Raw genomic sequence first — 24,147 nt, 5'->3', positions numbered from 1 at the left:
CCAGTCCTTCACAGGGCAACACAGACACATACACACTCACACCTACGGACACTTTTGAGTCGCCAATCCACCTACCAACGTGTGTTTTTGGACTGTGGGAGAAAACCGGAGCACCCGGAGGAAACCCACGCAGACACACGAAGAACACACCACACTCCTCACAGTAAGTCACCCGGAGGAAACCCACGCAGACACAGGGAGAACACACCACACTCCTCACAGTAAGTCACCCGGAGGAAACCCACGCAGACACAGGGAGAACACACCACACTCCTCACAGTAAGTCACCCGGAGGAAACCCACGCAGACACAGAGAGAACACACCACACTCCTCACAGTAAGTCACCCGGAGGAAACCCACGCAGACACAGGGAGAACACACCACACTCCTCACAGTAAGTCACCCGGAGGAAACCCACGCAGACACAGGGAGAACACACCACACTCCTCACAGTAAGTCACCCGGAGGAAACCCACGCAGACACACTAAGAACACACCACACTCCTCACAGACGCCATCTCTGTTGCAAGTATAGCAAAAATATTTATCTTAAAATGAAAACTGAACCTAATTTTTAGGTCTATCTATCCTATGATAACATTAATATGGTTGGTACTTACAATAATTTTATGTAAAAAACTACCACCTAGTTCCCATCATCCCCACTGTGTCTCAGAGCATTTCACATAAAAATGTAAGACATAAACAAAATCATTAACTGTGTGTGTGTGTGTGTGTGTGTGTGTGCACCTTGTTTAAAAACAATTGAGGTGTTCCATTTTAAAGCATAAAAGCTCAAAACATGACAGTAGTTTACAGGATATTTCCACTATTTATTCTTTTGATACAGTTTTTAAAAAGTATTGGCCAAATATGAAAAATTGACTTCATTTTTTTTTACAATAGCTTACAACTCCTTGTTTGTGTTTATTCGTTTGTTTAAACAGAACATGACCAAAACGAGCACTGGCCAGCACTAGCAGTCACTTTCACAGGGCTTTCCCTTCATAGATATCCAACATGAACAACAGAACGTCTTTGGAAAGACCAAAAATGTCTTTTATTATTATCATCATTTTCCCCATTGAAGTAATGTGTTGAAGATGGCTCAAGACTCAAGACATATACCAAGTTATGGGGCTGAAACCTTGTCTACGCAGAGAATCCTTTAGTGTGTGTGTGTGTTTATTGAGGCTACCAGCTTGAACATAGAATGCACATACTAAACAGAAACAGTATCTCCTAGAAGTATTTGAATAAAAATGATGTCAAACAAAAGGTATTTGAAGTTGATATTCTTGGTAAGAGCTGTGTGAGAGTAGCTGAAATGTATCTGTACCTTGTAAGTCTCTGCAGGCCAAGGAAGGCCAGACTCTAGGAGTTTTGGTGACTCTCCAACTGCAGTGCACAGACTAAACCTGATAGTAAAGAGGTGGGTTGAATCAGGTATGTTTGAAAATGGAAATACCAAACGATCATAGACCAAGGCCCTCCAGGGACCACAGCTGAGCTGCAGTAGTCATAGTAAGCGCTGCAGTACGTATGACCAAACATCTCCCCTAGCAGCACTTTCAGGCGTGTGGGACATTATGGCCTGATACAGTAGTCACAATCCTAAAAAATGTGCACGGGTGTTGCGTTTTCCCCACGCGTACAGTCCAAGTGATGCACTCCGAGTAAAGATAAGGAAGCGAGGGTCTTAGAAAAGGCACATTTCCGCTGGATTTCTTCAAATGTGTTCGGACGAGGATATCCGCGTGCGCTTTGCTCTTCTTTATCTGGCACATTGATCAGGTTCAGAGGAGCACTGGCGGGTGCCGTTTGCGTTCGGACTGCGTTTCACATTTTGAAACTGGACATGTACAGGGACCACGAGTCCACGTTCACAGAATTCCAACTAGTTCAATCGGAACGGAAGAGGATCACATTTTCTTTCACTTCCAAAAACAAAACGGAAAAAACAAAGGCGTGCAAAAACTGACCCGATGGTTACGAGGAGAACGCAAGAGAGAGAAAACATTTTCATGAACCATAACACTTCAAAATTCCTAGTCAACGTGAGGAACAGTAATAGCAGCCACTGCTGCAACTACGATTCAATAAAATAATATCAAAATAAAAAAAAAAGGCACATGTACAGCAGCCAGTCCAATGTGTGTGCATGTTTGTGTCTGTGTGTGCGCGCATCTGTCCGTGTCCCCGTGTCCAGGGAGGGCTAGCAGCACCGGGTATTTGTGCAGATGCATGGCCCCTGCTGAGCAGCTCCTGTGAGGTCAGTTAATGGTCAGTGGCGGTGACGAGTTCGAACCACTGCCTCAGTGCGTCGCTCAGAGTCTCGGGCAGGGCATTAACATCCCGCAGGATCACATAGAAGGGGAAGGGGAACTCCTCCATGTACGAGCGGATCTCCGGCAGCTCCCCCGGCCCCTTGAAGATGGGAACTTTGATGTCCAATATGGAGTCCTGTCACAAAGAGAAGTAGGAGTTGATGTAATGTAGGGCATAGCTCACAACATTGAATATACAATGTCTGCCCTTAAATAAAAACAGTCGACCAGTTGTTTTTAAAGGCATAACCGACAAAATGGTCCTTTAATGAACAATAATTTGTATGATTCCAAACCTTGGAAAAGTAGTGCACAATTACTATATTTATGAAACAATTTATAACAAAGCGTAAACAAACAGCCACATTTAGAGTAACTTTTTTTTATATAAAAAATAAATAAATAAATTGTATTATTTCCATGTATTGTTCTGAAAATGATGTTTACCCTGGAGTTGGGGTTGTCCAGCACCACAAATATGACGAAGACGTTGGCACTGCGGGCAGTTTGGACCGCAGTGGCGACTCTTTCCTTCCCTTCTAAAAATAGACCTCTACCATCAGACACGATCAGCAACAACTGAGCCGTCTCTGCACACAGAAACAAAGAAAGAGAGAGGAATAAATAATAAACATCAAAACACCTGATAATTCAGTGCTGGAAGTAATTTAAAGGCTAAGCACCACTTATTGGACCTCCATGAATATTCCACATTATTGTAGTTACTGACAGATATAAGTATGAATTAAAATGAAAATAGCAGCTTAATTTGCTTTAAAACTGACAATTTTATTAAATTGACGGAAAAACCCGAGCTCCCTACGGAAATTCTTGAACGCGACCGTGACGTCACTGGTGGACAACAGCTGAACAACGCCGCGGTAAAACACCGTTATGACTGACTGTTATGACAGTATCTAGCTAAATAACCAACATTATTCATGACAATAGCCTAGAAATAAGCTAAACTCAAATGTAGAGGTACCGTTATTCTTGTAAATGTGATCGAAGTCGAACTCGAATTCATCCGACACTATAAACCTCCGTAATGCAGCTACGTAGCCGAGTATAATCTGAGACACCGAGTTTAGCGAGTCAAGCTAACGTTAACTAACACCAACTAAAACAGGCGAAGTGAGTGTCCTTACCCTGTTTACCTCCATGTTACAGAGGCTCTTGAACACCTTTCGTTGGTGTCCTTACATGCCCATATTGTTGGAAAAGCGCCAGTGAAATGAGCTACAGATAACGGAGTGAGCGGAGGGTCCTTTCCAAAGTGCCCGTTTAAAGTGGACAAATTTAGTCCATTTTCTGGATATTTTGGGATCTTTGGGTCATTTGTTCACAGATGTCCCACTGTACATTGAATGATTGCAGTCAAAAACAACACACCTTTTCGTCATTTTGCATTAAATTAAGTGCAGCTTCTAGAGTGTTGTCCACCATCTACGTCACAGGCAAGACGCCTATTAGAGTTTCCCAACACCGTTGGGGGGGGGGGGGTCTTTTAAACCTTATTCCTTCAATTAGTAAGAAATAACATGTTTTCTGACTATCAATAAACACAAGTTAGGAACTCAAACTCCACTGTATTTATTTGTTTGACACTTTCATAGAGCTGCTGCTTAGCCTTTAAATGTTTTAACATGTAAAAAACATGACCCGTTTTTACCTGTATTAGCAGAGCCAGTGCTGTGTTGTTTAGCTGCCACAAACATGTTGGTGGAAGACTCCAAAAACTAGAAACAAATTAAATCAAAGAGGAAATACTCAGGTCAGATTCACAGTTGCAGGGATGGGCCCAGAGAATCAGTGCACATTCACAACCAAACTGTGGGGAGAAGGTCTGATTCACCACACACACTACACTGAAGACTCTCATAGACAAGTCCGTCCACTCTTGGATACATTTTTAAACACTATTGAGCAGTTATTTCCATTCTAACACTCCCAGGCTCTTTGAATGAGGAGAGATCTATGAACCCAGGACTAAAAGGTCACAGTAACTTTCAAAACCATTTTAAATCAATGGTGAAATATATATATATTTTTCTCTCTTCAGTTTCTTCTGAACACACTTACTACTACTGAACATTAGCTGATCTCCCATTGTGTGTGTGTGAGTGGCTGTACCAAGAAGCTGGTTGGCCTGTTATCTTGAAGAATGTCCAATAATTTCCCTAATATACAGACAGTGTGTTTTTGAGAGTTGACTAAGAATAGCAGCAAATCTTGTCTCACTCCACAGCAGTGGACCAGTCCGAAGTGATGTATTTATCCAGTAAATTAGTAAGCTATTAGATACTAATGTTTAAAACAGTGAACTGAATTGTAGGGGACATTAAGACCCTCACTTGAGCTATTCTAGTCTTCTTCTGCTGGAACTGGCAGAGCCGCAGTACTCTGGCCCCTGATTGGTCGTTGAACTGCTGGTGGAAAGGATGGAGCAGCTGGACGCTCTCCCCAAAGCTGGAAACAATTAAAAACACCAGATAAATGGGTAAAGACAACATTTATTGATTTATTTAGAACATAATATATAATGTGTCCTGTGCAAATTTCAAATACATTTTCAAACAATTCAGAAAAATAGAAATGAGGTGAAATTTGGACTCACCTACAAACTGCCACCTGTCCAACCTCCAGCAGCGTCAGAGCATTCACTATCACAGAGACAGACTCAAACGCCAGCTACAGAGAGAGAGAGAATGAGCCAAAACAAACTTAGCTACAGTGAATACAATATACCATCAAGACAAACAAATACAAACAATTATGAAGCCCACAAGGTCAAAACACATGTTCTTCACCTGTTTGGAGTGGTTGTCCACCATGCTGGACGAGTCGTCCACAGCCAGGCAGATCTGATAGTCTCTCTTGCTGGGCTTGGTCCTCCTCAGCCAGATTTTATCTTTGCGGAACTGGCTGGCGATGTAGGGGATGACTTTGCGCATGTTCAGCCTCTTGCCCGTGCGGTAATCTCCCCTGAACACAGGTCACACACAGAATCGTATCATTTAGGTAAGGCACGCTTTTAAAATCCCTATCAAACAGACCAACGTTTATTGTTGTTTGAATGAAGGGTTTGACAAATTAATGGAGATTAAAAATATGTAACACATGTGGCAGCACATTAGAATGCATTTTAATGATACACTAAAGCACCCATACATAAGGAGTCTAATTAGAAAGAGAATAAGGACCAGAATGAGAGATTGAGAGGAGTAACAGTCATGGTAAAGGAATGGGGTAAACAGGCAGGTGTGAGGAGAGCGAGACTGACTTCAGTTTAGAGGCCTGAGTGGGCTCCAGAATGAGGCGGAGCTGCTCACACAGCTGCTGTGAGAGTGGAGAGGTGAGAGCCTGATACTGCTGCCACATCGCTGCTGCTGCACATTCCTGGAGAACAGAGAAGAGACATTGGAAATATTCGAATTAGAACAATTACAAATGTTTAGAACTAAAGGAAGTAGCTAAATTGCATGAAATTGTCTAGATTTGTTTTCACACGCTTACAAATATTGGGGCCCTGTTTACATTACGGGTTTCAATTCGCCAGTGACACGTTTGATATAAACTACCTCTTCATGGGATCCTACACCCTGCTTATGCCAGTCTTCCAACTGCAGCTCCAGTTCTCTCCTCAGCAGCTCTGGATCTTTGACTTCACGCTGTAACACACACACACAGCTTGAGTAAAACAGGCTCTTTGTTTGCTTCAGCTCAGTGTCTGCTCTCAGGAGAGGAACACCGGTACCTTGATGATTTCCGTCAGCAGTTCTGGTACTGTGTGGATGGTGGACTCTCTACTCCTCTCCTCCTTCTCCTCTTCCTCAGCACTCCTCATCTGTGGCTTCTCATCCTCATCCTTCTCATCAGCCTGTCTCTGACTCTCTGGTTCTCCATCTTCCATACCTGAGAGACACAAGCGGACACATTTCTACAACTTCAACATGCTTGGAGGAGAACACTAACTCTACAGATCTGTGAACGCATGCCCACTTTGGCTAGAATTGTGCTTGTGATTAGATAAAAGGAGAGTCATCCTACAATCCCCAAGAAAATGTGTCCAACGGTGCCTTTTTGAATTCATAGAAATCGCAATTTCTAAATTTAATTCAGTAAACGGCCATCTGTTTCCAATCGATGGGTGGCATTAGTACCTCTTTTAGAGGCTTTGGAACTGTCCATCTTCTCTGGCTTCAGCTCCGGAGCTTCTACAGCCTGCAGATCTTTCTCCTCCTCCTCCATCTCCATTGCTATGTCCTCTTCCTCATCGTCGTCCTCCTGCTTCGGGCCGGCGGGCTTCTGCTGCTCCGCACTGGCAGCATCTAGAGCAGGAGAGCGCAAACAAACCACTCACTCATTAAGATCCACAAAGTTATTATCCACAATGTTTCATTATTGGCCAGAACTGTGTATGAATGTGTCTGGGAGTGTGTGTGAGTGTGTGCTGACCGTATGTCTGCGCGTCGTAGTTCTCCTCTCCTTGTCTGATGTGTTCGTAGAGGTCTGACTCCTGCAGGGTGTTAGCAGAGGTTTGCTCCTTCTCTCTCTTTTCTGTGCTCTCCATCGTACGCAGGCGTTTGTTCACTCGCTCGCTAGCGTCACCTAGAGAGCGTTCATTATCCGCCCGGCCAGGCTTCCTCTTAAAACTCTGTACGTACACACACACACACACACACACACACACACACACACACATACACATACACATACACATACACACACACACACACAGACTGAATTAGATGACAGCAAGCCCCTAGTTTAGAGGGAAACACTGCTAGACTGTGTGTCCCTAATCCCTCATTAGTATTGTGCTGATGATGATGGTATTCAATACATTAAAATGTAAAAAGGAAGCCATTTCAGACACAGCTCCCTTTTTGTGGTGCCACACAGGGGTTCGATTCCCAGCTCAGGTAAGCACTCACTGGTGGTAGTCACTGGAAAAGATTGGACTACAATCACCTACCTGGGTTTGTTTTTGCCTCTGTCTCTGAGAACTCATTCTAGCTGTCATTCTAGAGTCGTGCCCCTCGGCCTGACTGGCATCAGCTGTCCCACTGCCATCCTCCTGTGAGAGAGAGAGAGAGAGAGAGAGAGAGAGAGAGAGAAAGTGTGTGAGAGAAAGAGAGAGAGTGAGAGAGAAAGTGTGTGTGTGAGAGAGAGAGAGAGAGTGTGTGTGAGAGAGAGAGTGGGAGGGTGTTCACATGGACATGTGTGTCTGTATTGAAGGAGTGTGTGTGTGAAGGCATCACATGACTTTGCCTGAGCTAGAGTTCAAAGGTCTCTGCACCAAAAGAGATGTAACATTTAAGACTTTTAAGGAGTGGGCTGTACCTCTTTGGCTTGATCTCGCTCTGACGCCGCTCCGGCCAGCTCTACCGCCGTGTCACTCTGGACGTTCTCCTCGCCCGTCTGACCGTCAGACGCATGCTCCTTCCTCTCAGTGGCCTCCATCTCAGCATCATCCTCATCTTCATCATCACCACCACTCTGCTCCTCCTCCTGATGAACAGCACATAAATATTAGCAAACTGCAGAACACGAGGTAATGATGCCAAATGTCAGTCTTGTATTTTCTTAAACAAACCTTTGGTTTCTGGCCCCGGTCAGCAGGGATAGCCTTGTCCTCTTCTGTCCCTTCTTCCTGTCCTCTCTCCTTCTCATCTTCATCCTCCTCTCCTTCACTTCCTCCTGTCTCCTCCGCTTCAGAGTCTTTTTCCCTCGCATTTTCTTCCTCCCCTCCCTCTTCATCTCCTTTCTGTTGTTCTTCCTCTCCTCCTTCACCATCCTCATGGTCCTCCATCGTGTCTGCACCTCCCTCCTCTTCTCCCTCTCCTTCCATCTCCTCTGTCTCCATGGGTTTGTCCTCAATGTCATAAGGGTTCTCACCTGCAAGGGGGGGGGCAGCTGTACTTTAATGAAGCAGTTAAATCCAAGCTCACCATGCTCAATGCCAGATGTAGGCTAGATGGGTCTAAAGCTATATCTAGTAGTGCATGAACAACAACAGAGTATGCATTTCCTTCCTCACCCTCTCCATCCCCTTCCTCATCCTCTCCCCCCTGCTCTTCCTGGTCCAGGTTCAGCTCATCCGGCAGGTCCATGGCCTCCGGCTCAGCTTTGTGCTCCTGCTGACCGTGGTAAGGGTCCACTTCATTCTCATCAAACTCTCGCTATGGATAAACAGACGCACACACAAAAGCATGGTCAGCATTTTCCCATGTGAGCCAATCAGATCAATCAGTGTATTTCCCTTTCCTGATGTAATCACTTTGGAGCGAATGTCTATTGCTAAAATAATGGAAGTCCATCTTCACCTCGTCTATCTGCTCATGGACTTTCTCCTTCTGGTCTTCACTGTCCATCGGATGGTCTTTGTCCTGGTTCTTCTTGTCTTTGTTGGACTCCCCAGCGTCAGTGTTGTCATCCTTGGCAACCAACTCTGACTCTCCCTGCAGAATCATATTCATCCAATCAAACACAGTGAAAACACTCAGAAACATAAAACATAACCATTGTTAAAGGAGCAATAAATCGTTTTTTCCTAATGATTCTCCTTCATTACACTGACACCTAGTGTCACTCACACAGGGCACTCACTCTATGAAGTATATACCGATTCACTCAGAGACTAATTGAAGCCTCTTGAAGGTACCTGATCCATTCCTGCCCCAGATTCTTCCTCTTTATCGCTGTCAAAATCATCATCATCATCATCTTTATCGCCCCACATCCTCTCGTCCAGTGTGTCCGTGGGCCCATCTCCGAGATCTCCCATCTTCTTATCTAGCTCCTCATTCTGCTCTTCGTCAGAGTCCTCCTCGTCCTCGCCTGCACAAAAACCACAGCATTTCTTGAATTTAGTGGTTATAACACTTCCAAGTAATATTCAAAATTAAATTTAATAGGAGTTTATTCAATGTCTTCAAATATCGTAGCATCACACACCAGGCTCTCGAGGCTCGCCATCGTGCATCTTCCCATCAAAGTCCTCGGACATCTCGATGGCGTTGTCTTCTTCTTTAATGTCTCGCTGGTCTGTGTCCTCCTCTTTCTCCTGTCCTTCCCGAAATGTGTCCTCCACCTGCAGAAATAAACAAGCATTTTATAGCTTTGATATTTACTTTAAATTAATTTCTATATATTATTTATAATCAGGTCTGATGGATGATACCTGATCTTCATTCTCAATTTTGTCGCTGACGTCTTTGACTCCCTCTCCCTCTCCAATCCCCCCACCTTCATAGTCGTGGAACTCTGTTGCTCCCTCTCCATCACCTCCTTCCATCAGCTCTTGGGGCAAACAAAATCCCTGAGTGAGGAGAGAGAAAAATATAGACATGATAAACAAGTTGGAACTATGAATTATGCATTTTTAGCTACTAACAGTTGACAGATTTTAGACTTTAGAAATGTACGACAAGTATGTATCATGCAAACAATTATATGCAACAGCTGACTAACAGGACTGTGCCCCTGTGCACAAAGCAAGGTTCATAGACAAGTTTTGGAAAGGGATATTCAGCAAGATCATAGGTGATTCTCAGGTGTCCAGAGACCTTTGGCTATGCCCAGGGTTTGTATTGAATAGCTTATTTTCAGACAGTAGGTATGAGGTGTATTTTCCAATCTAGTGGAGCTACCTTCTGGCCGAGGTCAGTGAAGAGACTGGCGAGGACGGAAAGCAGTTTTCCGGTACTGCGGTGAGCGCCCATGCACACTGCCACGTACCAGCGAACAAGCTCTGAGTACACACCCAGCATGGGCTCTAGACGGACCAGACACCTGCACGCCTCCCTCAGCTCCTAAACATGACAAATTATTATTATCATCATCATCATCATGTCACACACAATAGCCATGTATACTTATGTATTTGGTTACAATCCCCATAGGAAGCCCTACAATGTACAATTTGAGAACAAATTCAGCTGGATTGGTATGTGAATACAGCAAATGTAAATCTCACTGCTAAATGCTGTGGTGGGCAAGTGTCTCGGTGGGTTCTCAGTCGCTCCAGCAGCTGCTCTGTCAGCCCCACCACATCCGGCAGTGAGAGAGAGGACACATCCCCACTCAGGTCCTCCTCCAGGAGCCTGCTCAGGTGACCAGGCTTCAGCAGCTCCTCAGCCACCTCAGAATCACTCTCTGAAAAACATGCATGTAATAATCTTAATAAATATATTGTGTGTGTCGGTGTAAAACTAACAGTTTGGTTAAGACTGTGTACCCCTCCTGCTGTCTGTCTGCTGCTCTTCCTCTCCTTCCCTTTCCCTCCTTTTCACCAGGTTCTGGACCGCACACAGAACCGTGTTAATGGTTCTCTCCAACTGTTCTGAGAACTCAGCTCGGAAGGATGTAGCAGGACCTGAAAGAGAACAGGCTGGTATGAGAACAAAACTGCAGATACACACTGCTAAAAGCTAAAGACAGGATTCTAGTTGAACTTAACTCGAGAAGGGGATTTCTACCAAGGAAAAGTAATGCCACAAACAAAAAATTAGCTTTAGATTTCATTACGTGCACTCGACTTTCCCTTAAAGGATCAGCTAGACTGTTACCGTGGCGATAATAAACTTGCAGGATGTTAGATTCCATTAGCTCTAATAACAACTAGGCCTCAGGAGTTAAAGGGTCTTTTCTCACGTTTGGAGGTCTGTCCGAGCGACAGAAGCTGAGACTTCCATGCGGTGAACTCCATGACGCAGGTGTCCACCTCACCCCTGACCGCATGCAGGCCTCTGGTTAATCCTGGCTGACTGCTGACCACAGTCGGCGCCTCTGGGATAAAAAGCTGCTCCAGAGCCAACATACGACCCACCAGAGACCCCAAGCCATACACACATGAGCAGCACTGGTCCATATGGCTCCTGTGGTGAACAGTCGAGAAACAACAGGGAATAATTCTGGACACAAGGCTAGTACACACCTCTTCTTACTTCTTATATACTTATTAAAGGAACATTAGGTACGATTTGGTATTTTGGCTCCTGGGCTCCCCCTACAGTTGCAAAATGTGATTAATTTTTATAGCATCGAGCCGGAGGGGAAGGAGTGATTTCCTACCCTCCATCCAAAGTTACACAGTGCTGTTTCTGCAGTGCTGAGCCCAGAGTAGCAACAACAGAAGCTTTATTGTCTATATTACAGGGTCATTAAGCATCACAATGATTTTAAAAACTGTAATTTTAAGGAGAAATACGACATATTGTTCCATTAAAGGTGCATCCGAGGAATAAATATATCCCAGTCTCACCATGTGTGGATGGCTCTGAGTGTAGACTCCTGCTCCAGAGCATTCAGCTTCTCCTTCAGCTGCGTGCTCTCGCTGTGTAGAGCCTCCACCTTCTGCACTGCCTCGCTCCAGACCACCTCGCCCCGCCTCATCAGACAAGCCTGCGGCTGCAGGTGAGGGGCCAGGGGCGAAGAGTGGCTCAGAGTGGCCTCCCCCTGCCCAGAGGAACCCTCCGGACAGCACTGGAGAACCCAGGAGAACCGCTGCAGAGTCGCGCAGCACTGCTGAGCCAGAGCCTGAGCCCTCACCACCCAGCCATGCAGAGAGTCCTGAGGAGGAACCCCACAGTCCCCTTCCTCATTCGAGTCTGTCACACGTGAGCGGACGTCCTGGATGCTGTCAATCAACTTCCTGCGATATTAAAGAAAGACAAAATAAAAAATAAATAATATAAGAAACAGTGACGGAAGTGTTTCTTTCTGGGCTGCATGTGTTAATCCCAAAGCCCACCGTACCTGAGGGACACCCAGTGTTCTGTTAGCTTGGTGAGTCGCCGTCTTTGTCTCAGCAGCAGTTTGAAAAGGTGAGAGGAGAAGCCACGACACCGCTCCACATTCCCCAAACCCAGCTCCTAGAAAAAACACACATATACACAACAGATTAGTAATGCCCAGTAAATTAACACTTGACTTGGCTTGTCTTGCATCCTGTCTCTTGGTACCTAATAGCTCCCTACAGACACAGCATTCATTCATTTCCTGTAAACACTTTATGCTCACTGTGGATCTGGAGCCTAACCTGAAACACTGGGCACAAAGGAGGTAAACACACTGGACAGGGCGCCATCCCAGGGCATCACACACAAACCTAAAGACACCTTAGCAAGGTCAAATCCCACTACCAGCATGTGTTTTTGGACTGTGGGAGGAAACTGGAGCACCCGGAGGAAACCCACGCAGACACAGAGAGAACACACCACACTCCTCACAAACAGTCACCCGGAGGAAACCCACGCAGACACAGAGAGAACACACCACACTCCTGACAGACAGTCACCCGGAGGAAACCCACGCAGACACAGGGAGAACACACCACACTCCTCACAGACAGTCACCCGGAGGAAACCCACGCAGACACAGAGAGAACACACCACACTCCTCACAGACAGTCACCCGGAGGAAACCCACGCAGACACAGGGAGAACACACCACACTCCTCACAGACAATCACCTGGAGGAAACCCACGCAGACACAGGGAGAACACACCACACTCCTCACAGACAGTCACCCGGAGGAAACCCACGCAGACACAGGGAGAAGGCACCTTCCTCCAAAGAATTGTGAATTGAAAACCAACAACTCGTGGACCCTGGAGCTGTGTAACAGTGATGCTACCAGTTGCACAACTGCGTTGCCCCAGACCCAACATGAGCTCAAATAAACAAACAGTACACACTGTTGCCCTCTAAAATGTGTTATAAGCCAATTTAAAAATAAATAAATAAATGAAAACTGCAAACCTTCGCAGCTGAGTGCAATGCAGCCTGCATGGCGTTGCGTCTGGCCCAGGAGCGGTAGAAATACTTCTGACAGCCGTCCCAAGCACTCGACATCTCAGTAAACAGCCTGGAGAGAGAATGAAGCGTGAAGAATTTATTATTATTGAAGTCACGGTCAGTCCCTTGTTTGGGCAGGTCACCCATCGAGGTTCAACCAACTTAGTGTGGATCAAACATTTTTATTAATAATCTAGAAATGATTTAACACAAAGAGCTGACGTCATTCAACATTGTTCTTGAATTCTGTGACTGTTCAGATTCTCCTCCTTCTATTCTTCATTGAATGTTTATATAGGACCCAGTAAGATGATCGTACGTCTTCTCCGTGGGTTCAGAAGTCCTGACTGATGTCAGCATTGTGCTTATGTCTAAAGGCTGTAGACACAGTGGCTCCCCTGGGTCTGATGTACGACTCCACATCAGGCCTTTGCGGTAAGAGAGGCCTAAAAGGACATAAAAACAAAGCATTTAACACCAAGTAAATTAGAGCCACTGACAAATAAAAATGTACGACTGCAGAACTGACCAATCTGTGTCAGCATCTTGAAGAGGTCAGCCAGGGCTCTCTGCTTCTGCATCAGGATGTGCTTCACCTCAGCCTTCTGCCTGTCCTGCTCCATGGAGCGGTTCACTGTCAGACTCTGAAGGGCTTGGACGTTGGCTATGATTTCAGCTGGGAACGCATACAGAAACCAGTGTAAAACGCATAAAAAGGAGGGAACAGCGGCTACACAGGTCTGTCAGATCTCAAACACACACACTATCACATATCTGTACCCGTAAACTGGTCGAGGTCCTCAGACAGTTCCGGTAAAGGCATTTTCTTCAGAAGCTGCACGCACATCTTCCTCATCCTCCTCGTGAGGAAGGGCAGGCGAGACTGCAGGGACGAGGGCTCCACACCAGACGAGATCTCCTCCGGACCCTCGCTCTGAAATAACACACAAAACAGTCAACCCACATTTACAGGTGGCTGCAACTCAGATTCAGGTCTGATCTCTAAACTAGAGACTCTGTGAGGTCAGTCAGATCTAATCATATTACCCTAGGAGTACCCAGGAGGATTGTTTTAATGGCAGGGATATGCACTAATGTCAGAGTAGTCATGTATGTATTATAAAATTAGAATTAGTGTAATCATTTATGTCCCAGGGTCACAGCAGGTAGTGTCGCAGTCACACAGCTCCAGGGACTTGGAAGTTGTGGGTTCGATTCCCGCTCCGGGTGACTGTCTGTGAGGAGTGTGGTGTGTTCTCTCTGTGTCTGCGTGGGTTTCCTCCGGGTGACTGTCTGTGAGGAGTGTGGTGTGTTCTCCCTGTGTCTGTGTGGGTTTCCTCCGGGTGACTGTCTGTGAGGAGTGTGGTGTGTTCTCCCTGTGTCTGTGTGGGTTTCCTCCGGGTGACTGTCTGTGAGGAGTGTGGTGTGTTCTCCCTGTGTCTGTGTAGGTTTCCTCCGGGTGACTGTCTGTGAGGAGTGCGGTGTGTTCTCCCTGTGTCTGTGTGGGTTTCCTCCGGGTGACTGTCTGTGAGGAGTGTGGTGTGTTCTCCCTGTGTCTGCGTGGGTTTCCTCCGGGTGACTGTCTGTGAGGAGTGTGATGTGTTCTCCCTGTGTCTGTGTGGGTTTCCTCCGGGTGACTGTCTGTGAGGAGTGTGGTGTGTTCTCCCTGTGTCTGCGTGGGCTTCCTCCGGGTGACTGTCTGTGAGGAGTGTGGTGTGTTCTCCCTGTGTCTGCGTGGGTTTCCTCCGGGTGCTCCGGTTTGCTCCCACAGTCCAAAAACACACGTTGGTAGGTGGATTGGCGACTCAAATGTGTCTGTAGGTGTGAGTGAATGTGTGTGTGTCTGTCTGTCTGTGTTGCCCTCTGAAGGACTGATGCCCCCTCCAGGGTGTATTCCCGCCTTGCGCCCAATGATTCCAGGTAGACACTGGACCCACTGCGACCCTGAACTGGATAAGCGATCACAGATAATGCATGAATGAATTAAGTCCCATGCCTGAACCAAAAAAAAGGAGGTGCCTGGCCACAATCCTCCAGCAGAGGGCACTGTATAACTTCTAGGTGTATAACTTCTTATACTCCTGTATAAGGTTCTAGGTTGGGGTGTATCAGTCAATTATTATTATTAAAAAAAGGGTGTGGCAACCATATTTTTGCACCTGTAAGTCTCTGCCTCGTCCAGGGAGGTTGCTGCTGAGTGACTTGTGGAGCCGGTGTAATGGGGTCTTCTCTGGTTGTGGGTCCACACTGTCCAGCCCTGAGCTGCTGCCCTGCTCCACCAGACACGGAGCACAGGGCTCGGCCAGGGCCGCCTCGAACTTCTTCACAAACTTAAACAGGGTCCTAAACACAGCAGATACGAATGAATAATGGAGAAAGAACGGACAATGATGTTAAGACTTCTGCAGATAATCGATCCACACTTGATCTTATGATATTAAACCTTAGACTCGCATTTAAAAAAATAAAATCTGACCTGTGTGTTTTCTCCACCGATTGTTTAATGGACCAGAAGCTGACGTCATTCCACTTGGAGATCTTGACAAAGTCCTACAAGCAATAAACAACATCAGACAATGTTAAAGAACCTCACTGAAACAGTGTGTTGTCTCAGAGGAGCGGGCAGTCGTTTTCTACAATGATTCTTCTATCGCAGATTTTTACCAATGGCTGCCCCAGTGTGGACAACCCCTTCTATGGATCATAAAAAACTGATTCATTCAGGGCCTACAGATAAAGCTGATTACAGAGGGGTTACCTCCCATTTGTGATGATGTTTCTGCCTTCAGTTTACAACCGCACTTGCCTTAAGCTCTTTCTCAATGGGCGTTCTCAGCTGGCTGACCCTGGACTGGATGCTCTCGGAGAACTGTGTGTAGTACTTGTGCAGGTTCCACAGCAGACTACACACTGAGGCTAAAAAAAGAAAGTAACACATTAGAAGAGTTTCAAAGATAATCCATACTTTGGACACTTTTAGTCATTATCCATGGGTCCATCCACACCTGGTCTGCCCAAACATGGCCTGCAGACTAGTTTTTTTTAAATGATTATTTCTGAAGTGGTTTAGTAGCTGACTGCAATTATAAATAAATATTTTGACCTCTAACCTTGTCCTTCCTGTTCAGGGGCCAGTAGGAGATGGCAGTGAAAGGTCAGGAGCATGTTCAGTCGTGTGTGGAACTCTCCCAGAGTGGAGCCCTCTATGAAGCCCTGCAGAGTGGATGATATTGAGGAAAGAGACAGCTCCTCCACACCTCCGTCTGATGGACACAATAAGAATGAGATGAGTAAACAACTTTAGAACAAACAGAGGTTAGGTTTCTAGACTTAGCTTTTTATGGGTCGCTATGATCCATCAATTTCTGCAACACTTTTATACGCCAAAAACTCACTTATCACACCTTTAATGTATCCTTTGCCAAAAATGAGCCGACTAAACGAGTGTATTTGTGAGTGTCTTACTGAGTCTTCTGGACCAGGTGAAGTGCACTGAACGTATCTTACCAGGCTTGGAGTCGCTCCTCTCTTCCTGCAGATGTCTCTCCATCAGCTGGTAGATGGAGAACCAGTGTTTGTTGGATTTTTCTGCATGGCGCATAAAAGCGTTGTCCAAACTGCTGGACCAACAACTGCAAATACATAGCAATACACACATCAGTGACACTGCAGATACAACACTTATCATATGGAAAAACCCCTACATACTTAAGCTCCAGTTTCCTCCACTGGATGATGAGCTGAGTGATGGGCTCCAGCTCGTTCCTTAGAGAGACAGAACGACTGGCATTGTTCTCCCAGTCCTGAGAGAGAGCGAGAGAGAGATGGAGAGCGAGAGAGATAGAGAGAAAGAGAATGTCAAAAGGAAATAAATGACTTACTGTGTTCCCAGAAATTCTGGAGCATTTCTATTGGCCCATTCATCATGTGTTTTATTATTAATATATTATTACAATATATTAGAAATCCACTCCCCGAGCAGGGATTTGAACCCAATCAACAGTACACCGTTTAAGAGCTCCCCAGAGCCATGTATAAACCTTATTTATATTACATATGGTTGTTGTTTAAGCAGCCTAAATATGTGTGCATTGTGTGTGTGTGTTCATTCACTTGTGCTTTGTTGAGCAGGATCTCCAGGCCGTTAAGGAACTTGGCCAGAGGGCTGGACAGACTGAAGGCCAGAATCCTCTCCATCACCACAGTGATCTGGGAATTGCAAGATATCAGAGTGAGAATAATCATTAAATTCAGACGTAGCTCTTGTGGGATACACACATACAAAGCAAACACAAAAGAAGAAGAAATAACAGATAACATCCACACCTGAACCAGCGCAGGGTGCTCTGGCCAGTCGTCCAGACGCTGGCGCACGGCCTGCCCCAGCTGCTCGAGGGCGGGCAGACACAGGCGGGCCTGGCTCATGTTGGGCTCTCTGTAAAAGTCGTAAGGTCCATCGCTCTGCAGGGTCAGACCGGCCGAACCACCAGAACCTAGCACTGTGTTCTGCAGAAGAGAACTGAGCAACAGCTGAGATCCCGTCAACTGAGAGTCCATTTCACAGTCTGTGAGAGAGAGAGAGAGAACAAAACCATTGACAACATTAAAAATAAAAATTGGAGATGACTACATACTAACCCTGCGGTTTATATAAAAGGAAACCAAATAATAAGAAATGCACTCACCCATTAGATGATAGAAGCGAGCTATTAAAGGTGCAGTGATCTGATAGGATGCGACCAGACCGCTGATGTGATCTTTGCTCTGATTGGCCGGGGGGCTGGGCCGATACCATAGCGACTGGGCGTAGGCCAAGCACAGTCTCTGGTGAACCTGGACAATGGTGTTCTGGCAGTTGGCCAATAGGAAGCCACTGTTTTCATTAGACACCGCCTCTTCAATTTCGTCTTCGTCGTCCTCAATTATGATTGGCTGCTCCAGGCTGGGTTCTGCGGTGATGTCAGCAAAATCCTGAGGGGAATAATTTAAATAAAATCAATAAAATACACACAGGGATCCAACTATTCTCAAGAGAACAGATATGATTTTTACTGGAGAAATAAACAGTACATAATTTATATTTGTTAAGATAATTAAGATATTTTGGTAGAATAATAAATAAAATAAATAAATAAATAACGCAAGTAAAGCATTTTCTCCAATGATGACTCTTCATGTTATGAAACTGTCATTATACTGACACCTAGAGGCCTGGATGCATCGCCACGAGCGACGATGTACGAAAATGGTTCGAAGATGTACGGTCATTAGTCTCATAGAAGCTGCATTTTATGGAGAGGATATGGAGAGCCCAAGTATTAACTGCTACAGATTACCTACTGCTCCTTTAAATAGAAAACCCAGTGTTTCTGACATCAACTTAGAGCTGGGAGATGAGACCACAAATCAATTAAACACAGATTAATTTAATCTATCCTACTACATGCACAGTAGTGTGGTTTTAAAGGGACAGTACACGAACACACAGTGAATGATGAACCGAATAAAACTATAAAAAGATTTAATTAGAAGTTCTGAATTAAAACGTCCATTCGTATCTGATTAATTGCTTAGCTCTAGATGTCAATTACTAGTCCTGAATGTCAGTTTTGACCAGACATTCATCAACTAATAATATAACTGACTGAGAGATAGAGAGAGAGACAGAGAGAGAGAGAGACGGAGAGAGACAGAGAGAGAGAGAGGGAGAGGGAGAGAGAGAGGGAGAGAGAGACAGAGAGAGAGAGCGAGAGCGAGAGACAGAGAGAGAGAGCGAGAGCGAGAGCGAGAGAGAGAGAGACGGAGCGAGCGAGAGAGACGGAGCGAGCGAGAGAGACGGAGCGAGCGAGAGAGACGGAGCGAGCGAGACGGAGCGAGAGGGAGAGAGAGAGAGGGAGAGGGAGAGAGAGAGACAGAGAGAGACAGAGAGAGAGGGAGGGAGAGGGAGAGAGAGGGAGAGAGACAGAGAGAGACAGAGAGAGAAAGAGATGGAGCAAGAGAGAGAGATGGAGCGAGAGGGAGAGAAGGAGAGAGATGGAGCGAGAGAGAGAGAGATGGAGCGAGAGAGAGAGAGAGAGAAAGAGAGATGGAGCGAGAGAGAGACAGATGGAGATAGAGAGAGATAGAGAGAGAGAGAGAGTAGTGTGGTGTGTGTATTTGACAGCCCTCAGTCTGAGAGCCATGGGCCTAGAGAACACACACAAAAAAAGATGTGTTGCCTGACCTTGTGGTAAGTGGGGAAAGACCGTCTGAAGTCATGCTCCTCCTGCTGCTCCTCAGTGAGGCCGGTCCCGTGCAGACGAGAGCGGCTGCGATACAGACTCGCTTCCCTCTGCTCCTTCTCTCTCACCCTCTTCTCCTGCTCGTCCCACTCGTTCACCAGAGCCTGAACACACACACAGTAAAATATTTGAGCTCAATCCTTTATCAAAGCACAGAGACATTGAAGACAGAGCTCCAGACGATGCATGGCCCTCACCTGACACACGTGTCTGAGCAGATTGCGAGCCTCAGAACCCAGCTGCCCAGCAGTCAGGGTGTGGCTCTGGATGCGCAGAAGTGCGCTGAGCAGTAACACCGCAGGCTCTGGGACTACACGGAGAGCCTCAGAGACCGGCAGGAGCTTCCTCAGACCCCGCAGGACATCCAGGCAGGCGCGGGAGCACAGGAAATCAGCGCTGACCAAATCGGAGGAAAGTGGAGGGCCGGGGAAGGCCAGCAGAACAGAGAGGAGGCGAGGCAGGCCAGGAAGAGCAGTCAGCGAGGAGGACACCTGCGAGGCCAGCAGACGCATGCCGTGCTGGAGCTGGAGAATGGCTGAACGAAGGGGCACCACCACATCTGGGTACAGTGGGTATTCGTCTGCCAGACGCTGGGCAAAGCGTTGCTGAGAAGCCTGCCACACGGCCTCCTCCTTCAGCAGGCCCTGGATCCCCGGCCGGGACTTAGGCCCAGGACCTTGAAGAGCCTTCATTAGGTGGGAAAGCAGGTCTCCTACAGCTGCAGGCTGACCGATGCTGCACAGGTAATGCTGCAGCTCCTGGTACAGGCGTCCGTACTGAGGGTCAGCAGGACGGCATGCCTGCTTACGGCCCAGCTCGCAGATCTGCTCTCTGACCTGCCGCATTCGGATCCAGAGGTACCTACACAGGTGCAACAAGAGGTCACTCACCCACACATACTTTTAAGATGTGAAACAAACGGGGGAACAGATCTAATGCGGAGTGCTGTACCTGATTCGGGGATGCTGGAAGGCATCAGTTGTGCTGCTCTCTTCAAGCTCCGCCCCTGTCAGCAGTTGAGACGATAGACTCCGCCCCCTCCATTCTTCTTGGAGCAACTCAAGCTAGGAAGAAAACCGAGGTAAGTTTAGACAGACAGGAAAGCATCCAAAAACTGCGTCAGAAAGCCCTCACGTGGCTTTCTACCAAACATTGCAATGTATTATGGGTATCCACAATCTGCTATTGCTGCTATATCAGTACACTGACGCTGGAATTGGGGCTGAACTGCTGTATTTGTACTCAAATATATAAAAAATATGTGCATAAAAAAACACTATGAAGCAAACCAGTCACATGTTAAAGCCTGTAGGTCTTAATTAATGACAGTTCTCTTTAATGCAATGTACCTCTTCTTGTGCGTAGCTGAGTTTATAAGCCCTCTTGACTGCCGGGTCAAATATGGTCTGCGGGGCCCACACTTGGATCTGCAGGAGACCCATGTTGACCCAGAACACTCCAGACCGGGCCAGCTGGACAGTTTCCTGCACACGGTTTTGGGAGAACTGGGTCAGGCAGGTCACCAGAGTGTCCAGGAAGCCTTCGGGTAGGAGGTTCTCAGGCAGGCCTTCTCTGAGGGCCACCTGTATCTCCTGAGCTGCTCGGACAGGGTCCTGGCCGTCGATGAGACCCTCACAGGATTCTGAGTAGCTCTCCTGTAAGCCTGGAGACAACAGGTCCGAGAGAGCGTGCAGCTGCCGGCACAGCACCAGCCCCTGCAGCCTGCAGTCTGTTAACCTACGGAGAGCAGAACAGAGAGGAGTTTAATATCTATGCGTAGTGTATTTATGACCACCTACTCTCCATGCAGTAAGTAGAAGTCGGTTATGTCCCCACAATCCATCAATACAAGATTGTGTGTGTATGTGTTTAAGTAATCTTTACCTGAAGTCTGCGAGGTCAGGAATGGCCATGTTGTCCCACAGCACAGCGCTAAGGTCCTGGAGCTGCCCGACTCTCTCTCTCCACTCGCCCAGAGTCACACGTGATGACGTCAAGAAGGAGGAGCCTGAAGGGTCCCAGTGCCCGCCTACATCACTGCCGCTCAAAACTCCCAGTATGCACCGGGACCACACTGCACGACTCAGGATACCAGGACCCTGAGAGTCACACCGGCAAATGGGTTTTTAATAATTTCTGTATCCACCGTTACAAAAACGGTTCTCCTACATAAACAAATACACACCGTGTCAGACGGCCCTAGTAGTGATCTAAAGCCTTTCTGCTCTTCTGGACTCAGTGGGCTCCATTTTAGCCAGCGTTCAGGGTCAGACGTCACGCTGCTGCTCCACAGAGCCGCCAGCGTCTCAGAAAGCAGCTCACACCATATTAACGGCAGCTCTTCTACAGGCTGGGAGGGGAATTGCAGGTCAGTGGACAGCTCAAAGAATAAGAATAACTTTAGAAGCACAGACATATCATATTTCTGTAAATGTACCCGGTCCGTGCTGAGGAGGAACCACAGCGGCTGCAGCTGGCGGATGTTCATGGGTGTGGACTGCATGCAGAAGCGCAGATGATTGGACAGGCTTCGACAGAGTCCAGCTTCTGCTTCTTTATTCCCTCTGGGGATCACAATAAAAACGAGTGCGGTCAGGAATTCCAGGAATCGCACCAAAGCGCATTCACGTCATTAGCACATTTATAAAGTCGTATTACCTTTGTGTCACAGACAGGTGTAGCAGGTCAGCCGTCACTTTCATTTGATTCAGAATGGCCAGTTCCTCCAGCACAGGCCAGAGCTGAGCTCTTCGAGCCAGCTGCAGTAACACCTCCCGGCCAGGGGAGGCGCCATCATACATTAACTCCTCATCTACAACTTCGCTGAGAGCATCCAGCAGCCCACAGGATGCCATGTGACCCTGCTGCTGATCCACACAGGTCAGTAGTCTCTCCAGTACACCTGGAGGGAAAAGAAAATGTTGAAATCTTTGAACACTGGACATTTCTTGCTGAGGCACATAATTCTAGAGCTTTTGATTCCTTAAAGATGACCCATTTTAAGCAGAAAATATCTATACAAATGAATACTACTTTCAATGAATATCTAGAAAAAGGTGTTTTGATATGGTGCTAACAAAAAAACATTCCAAAAGATAGTTTTGCGCATTTAAAAATGTAAATTTGGGATTCCCGATGTGCCTAGATGGTCTCAGTGTTGGCCCCACGCTGAGGTTCGAATCCAGGTAACACCTCAGCCACCCCTCTGATGTTCAATGGTGTTACATCATTGGCTGTTCCAAATAAACTGTGGGCTGGCCTACGGCTTACCAGTGCTCTGAGGGTCCAGCAGAAGATTGGCTTGTAGGACTAGGCCCCAACCTTCCAGCAGGGCTTCCTTAGTGTCTATCCCCATCGCCACGCCCCTGAGACGGGTCACCTCCCGTTTCCAAAGCGATGGTGTGCTGTCGTCCAGGCGTAGGTCTTTAACGTCCAGCGCCCGGCTGAGGAAGCGGAGACGAGCTGCACATTCGGCCACGGTCTCTAGCTGCAAAAGAGGGAATTACGACAAGAAATAAAGCAACAATAGTAATGGTATTTAGTTCCTGGGCTCCCCTGTGACTACAGAATGTAATTCATTTACAGCACTGCTCTGAAGTCAAAGAGGAGGTGAAGGATGTTGGGATGCTTTCCTATCCACCTCCAAAATCTACATAGTGCAGTTTCTGCTGTGCTGAGAATGGAGGAGCAATGACAGAGGCTCTATTCTCCCTATTACAGGTCAGGGGAACATCCCAATGATTTTGAAGCTGTAAATTTTAAGTGAAAATACCACCTAGTGTTTTAATAGGTAAATAGCATTACCTTGTGTTTCTTTACAACAAAAATACCCACTGCTCAGATGAACGGCACTGCAGACCACATGGGTGCCTATCTATGTACTCGTATATGTGATGACGTGCTGTACCTTATAGGGCAACGGCTTGCCCAGGGTTTTCTGAATGCTCTTCAGGGCAGAGGCCACAGAAACAGAGCTGGAGAGTGTGTTCTGAATGGCTGTGGAGATGGTGTGCAGCTCCTGCTGGCCCCTGGTTTAAACAAAAATGATTAATGAGGTATAAAAGACTTTGTGCTACAGACATCGTATCAAATTCAGGAGTTCATGGGTCTAATGCCTTAGCAAACTTTAGAGCAGCAGCTGATACTTGGTAGAAGCTTTTATAAAAGGTGTACGTCAGTTGTCAAAAGGCCTATTGAACAATGAGCTTTAATAACTCACTCATAGTCTCCATCCCCCATCAGCAGCTGGGGCAGCCTTAGGACCAGGTGTTTATGAACCCACTGCCAGTGCAGAGAGAGCACACACACGCCACGAGCATCCGCCGGCAAGGAGTTACACACATGCCAGAAGCGATCTCTCCACTGGAGAAGCTGCAGGATCTGCAAACACCAACAGGATCACAGTCAAGCAATGAGACTTGATTTATGTGGGTTCTGACACCCTCCAACTACTATAAACGTCTGAACATCCCCTCACTCATAACTTCATAATCAACAACACAGGACTGTCGATGGAAGGACAAGAGAGGACTGCCTCAGACCTCGAACATGAGGTGGTCCGAGATGTTGGGCTGGTCCGTCTGCACAGCCTGCAACACGAAGGAGTCCCACAGATCGAAGAAAGGTCGCAGGTGCACCAAGACCGGGTGTGGCAAGTGCCCGATATCTACAGTACCTTCAGAAATTTGAGAACAAAACAGCGTTAAGATCGAAATCTTCAATGGAGAACTTGACG

At 46.7% G+C, this 24,147-nt stretch overlaps 1 protein-coding gene across 1 annotated transcript in view; it reads right to left on the bottom strand.

Annotated features, from left to right (window-relative positions):
• Positions 1-833: 833 nt before the first annotated feature.
• mdn1 (midasin AAA ATPase 1) overlaps positions 834-24,147 on the bottom strand; it is a 50,834-nt gene continuing 27,520 nt past the window's right edge. Inside the window, exons 53-102 of the mRNA XM_066676153.1 lie at positions 23,954-24,087; positions 23,632-23,792; positions 23,320-23,440; positions 22,683-22,899; positions 22,071-22,314; positions 21,850-21,976; positions 21,598-21,762; positions 21,297-21,511; positions 20,762-21,149; positions 20,364-20,476; positions 19,610-20,273; positions 19,355-19,516; positions 17,817-18,102; positions 17,458-17,696; positions 17,245-17,340; positions 16,840-16,934; positions 16,639-16,763; positions 16,242-16,394; positions 15,938-16,047; positions 15,608-15,681; positions 15,291-15,474; positions 13,912-14,065; positions 13,661-13,807; positions 13,451-13,577; positions 13,096-13,201; positions 12,091-12,206; positions 11,597-11,986; positions 10,987-11,210; positions 10,571-10,708; positions 10,310-10,488; positions 9,984-10,145; positions 9,515-9,652; positions 9,289-9,424; positions 8,996-9,171; positions 8,658-8,792; positions 8,372-8,513; positions 7,928-8,229; positions 7,675-7,842; positions 7,307-7,408; positions 6,787-6,985; positions 6,492-6,659; positions 6,086-6,243; positions 5,910-5,999; positions 5,612-5,727; positions 5,139-5,313; positions 4,946-5,019; positions 4,683-4,797; positions 4,001-4,067; positions 2,776-2,918; positions 834-2,464 (exon numbers count right to left, since the gene is read on the bottom strand). Coding sequence (XP_066532250.1) covers positions 2,279-2,464; positions 2,776-2,918; positions 4,001-4,067; positions 4,683-4,797; positions 4,946-5,019; positions 5,139-5,313; positions 5,612-5,727; positions 5,910-5,999; positions 6,086-6,243; positions 6,492-6,659; positions 6,787-6,985; positions 7,307-7,408; positions 7,675-7,842; positions 7,928-8,229; positions 8,372-8,513; positions 8,658-8,792; positions 8,996-9,171; positions 9,289-9,424; positions 9,515-9,652; positions 9,984-10,145; positions 10,310-10,488; positions 10,571-10,708; positions 10,987-11,210; positions 11,597-11,986; positions 12,091-12,206; positions 13,096-13,201; positions 13,451-13,577; positions 13,661-13,807; positions 13,912-14,065; positions 15,291-15,474; positions 15,608-15,681; positions 15,938-16,047; positions 16,242-16,394; positions 16,639-16,763; positions 16,840-16,934; positions 17,245-17,340; positions 17,458-17,696; positions 17,817-18,102; positions 19,355-19,516; positions 19,610-20,273; positions 20,364-20,476; positions 20,762-21,149; positions 21,297-21,511; positions 21,598-21,762; positions 21,850-21,976; positions 22,071-22,314; positions 22,683-22,899; positions 23,320-23,440; positions 23,632-23,792; positions 23,954-24,087 — 8,606 coding nt within the window. The 3' untranslated portion in view covers positions 834-2,278. The remainder of the gene's footprint in view (positions 2,465-2,775; positions 2,919-4,000; positions 4,068-4,682; positions 4,798-4,945; positions 5,020-5,138; positions 5,314-5,611; positions 5,728-5,909; positions 6,000-6,085; positions 6,244-6,491; positions 6,660-6,786; positions 6,986-7,306; positions 7,409-7,674; positions 7,843-7,927; positions 8,230-8,371; positions 8,514-8,657; positions 8,793-8,995; positions 9,172-9,288; positions 9,425-9,514; positions 9,653-9,983; positions 10,146-10,309; positions 10,489-10,570; positions 10,709-10,986; positions 11,211-11,596; positions 11,987-12,090; positions 12,207-13,095; positions 13,202-13,450; positions 13,578-13,660; positions 13,808-13,911; positions 14,066-15,290; positions 15,475-15,607; positions 15,682-15,937; positions 16,048-16,241; positions 16,395-16,638; positions 16,764-16,839; positions 16,935-17,244; positions 17,341-17,457; positions 17,697-17,816; positions 18,103-19,354; positions 19,517-19,609; positions 20,274-20,363; positions 20,477-20,761; positions 21,150-21,296; positions 21,512-21,597; positions 21,763-21,849; positions 21,977-22,070; positions 22,315-22,682; positions 22,900-23,319; positions 23,441-23,631; positions 23,793-23,953; positions 24,088-24,147) is intronic.

This window comes from Hoplias malabaricus, chromosome 7 (genome assembly GCF_029633855.1).
Source record: "Hoplias malabaricus isolate fHopMal1 chromosome 7, fHopMal1.hap1, whole genome shotgun sequence".
Classification (NCBI taxonomy): Eukaryota; Metazoa; Chordata; class Actinopteri; order Characiformes; family Erythrinidae; genus Hoplias; species Hoplias malabaricus.
This window is presented reverse-complemented; position numbering and strand designations above follow the sequence as displayed.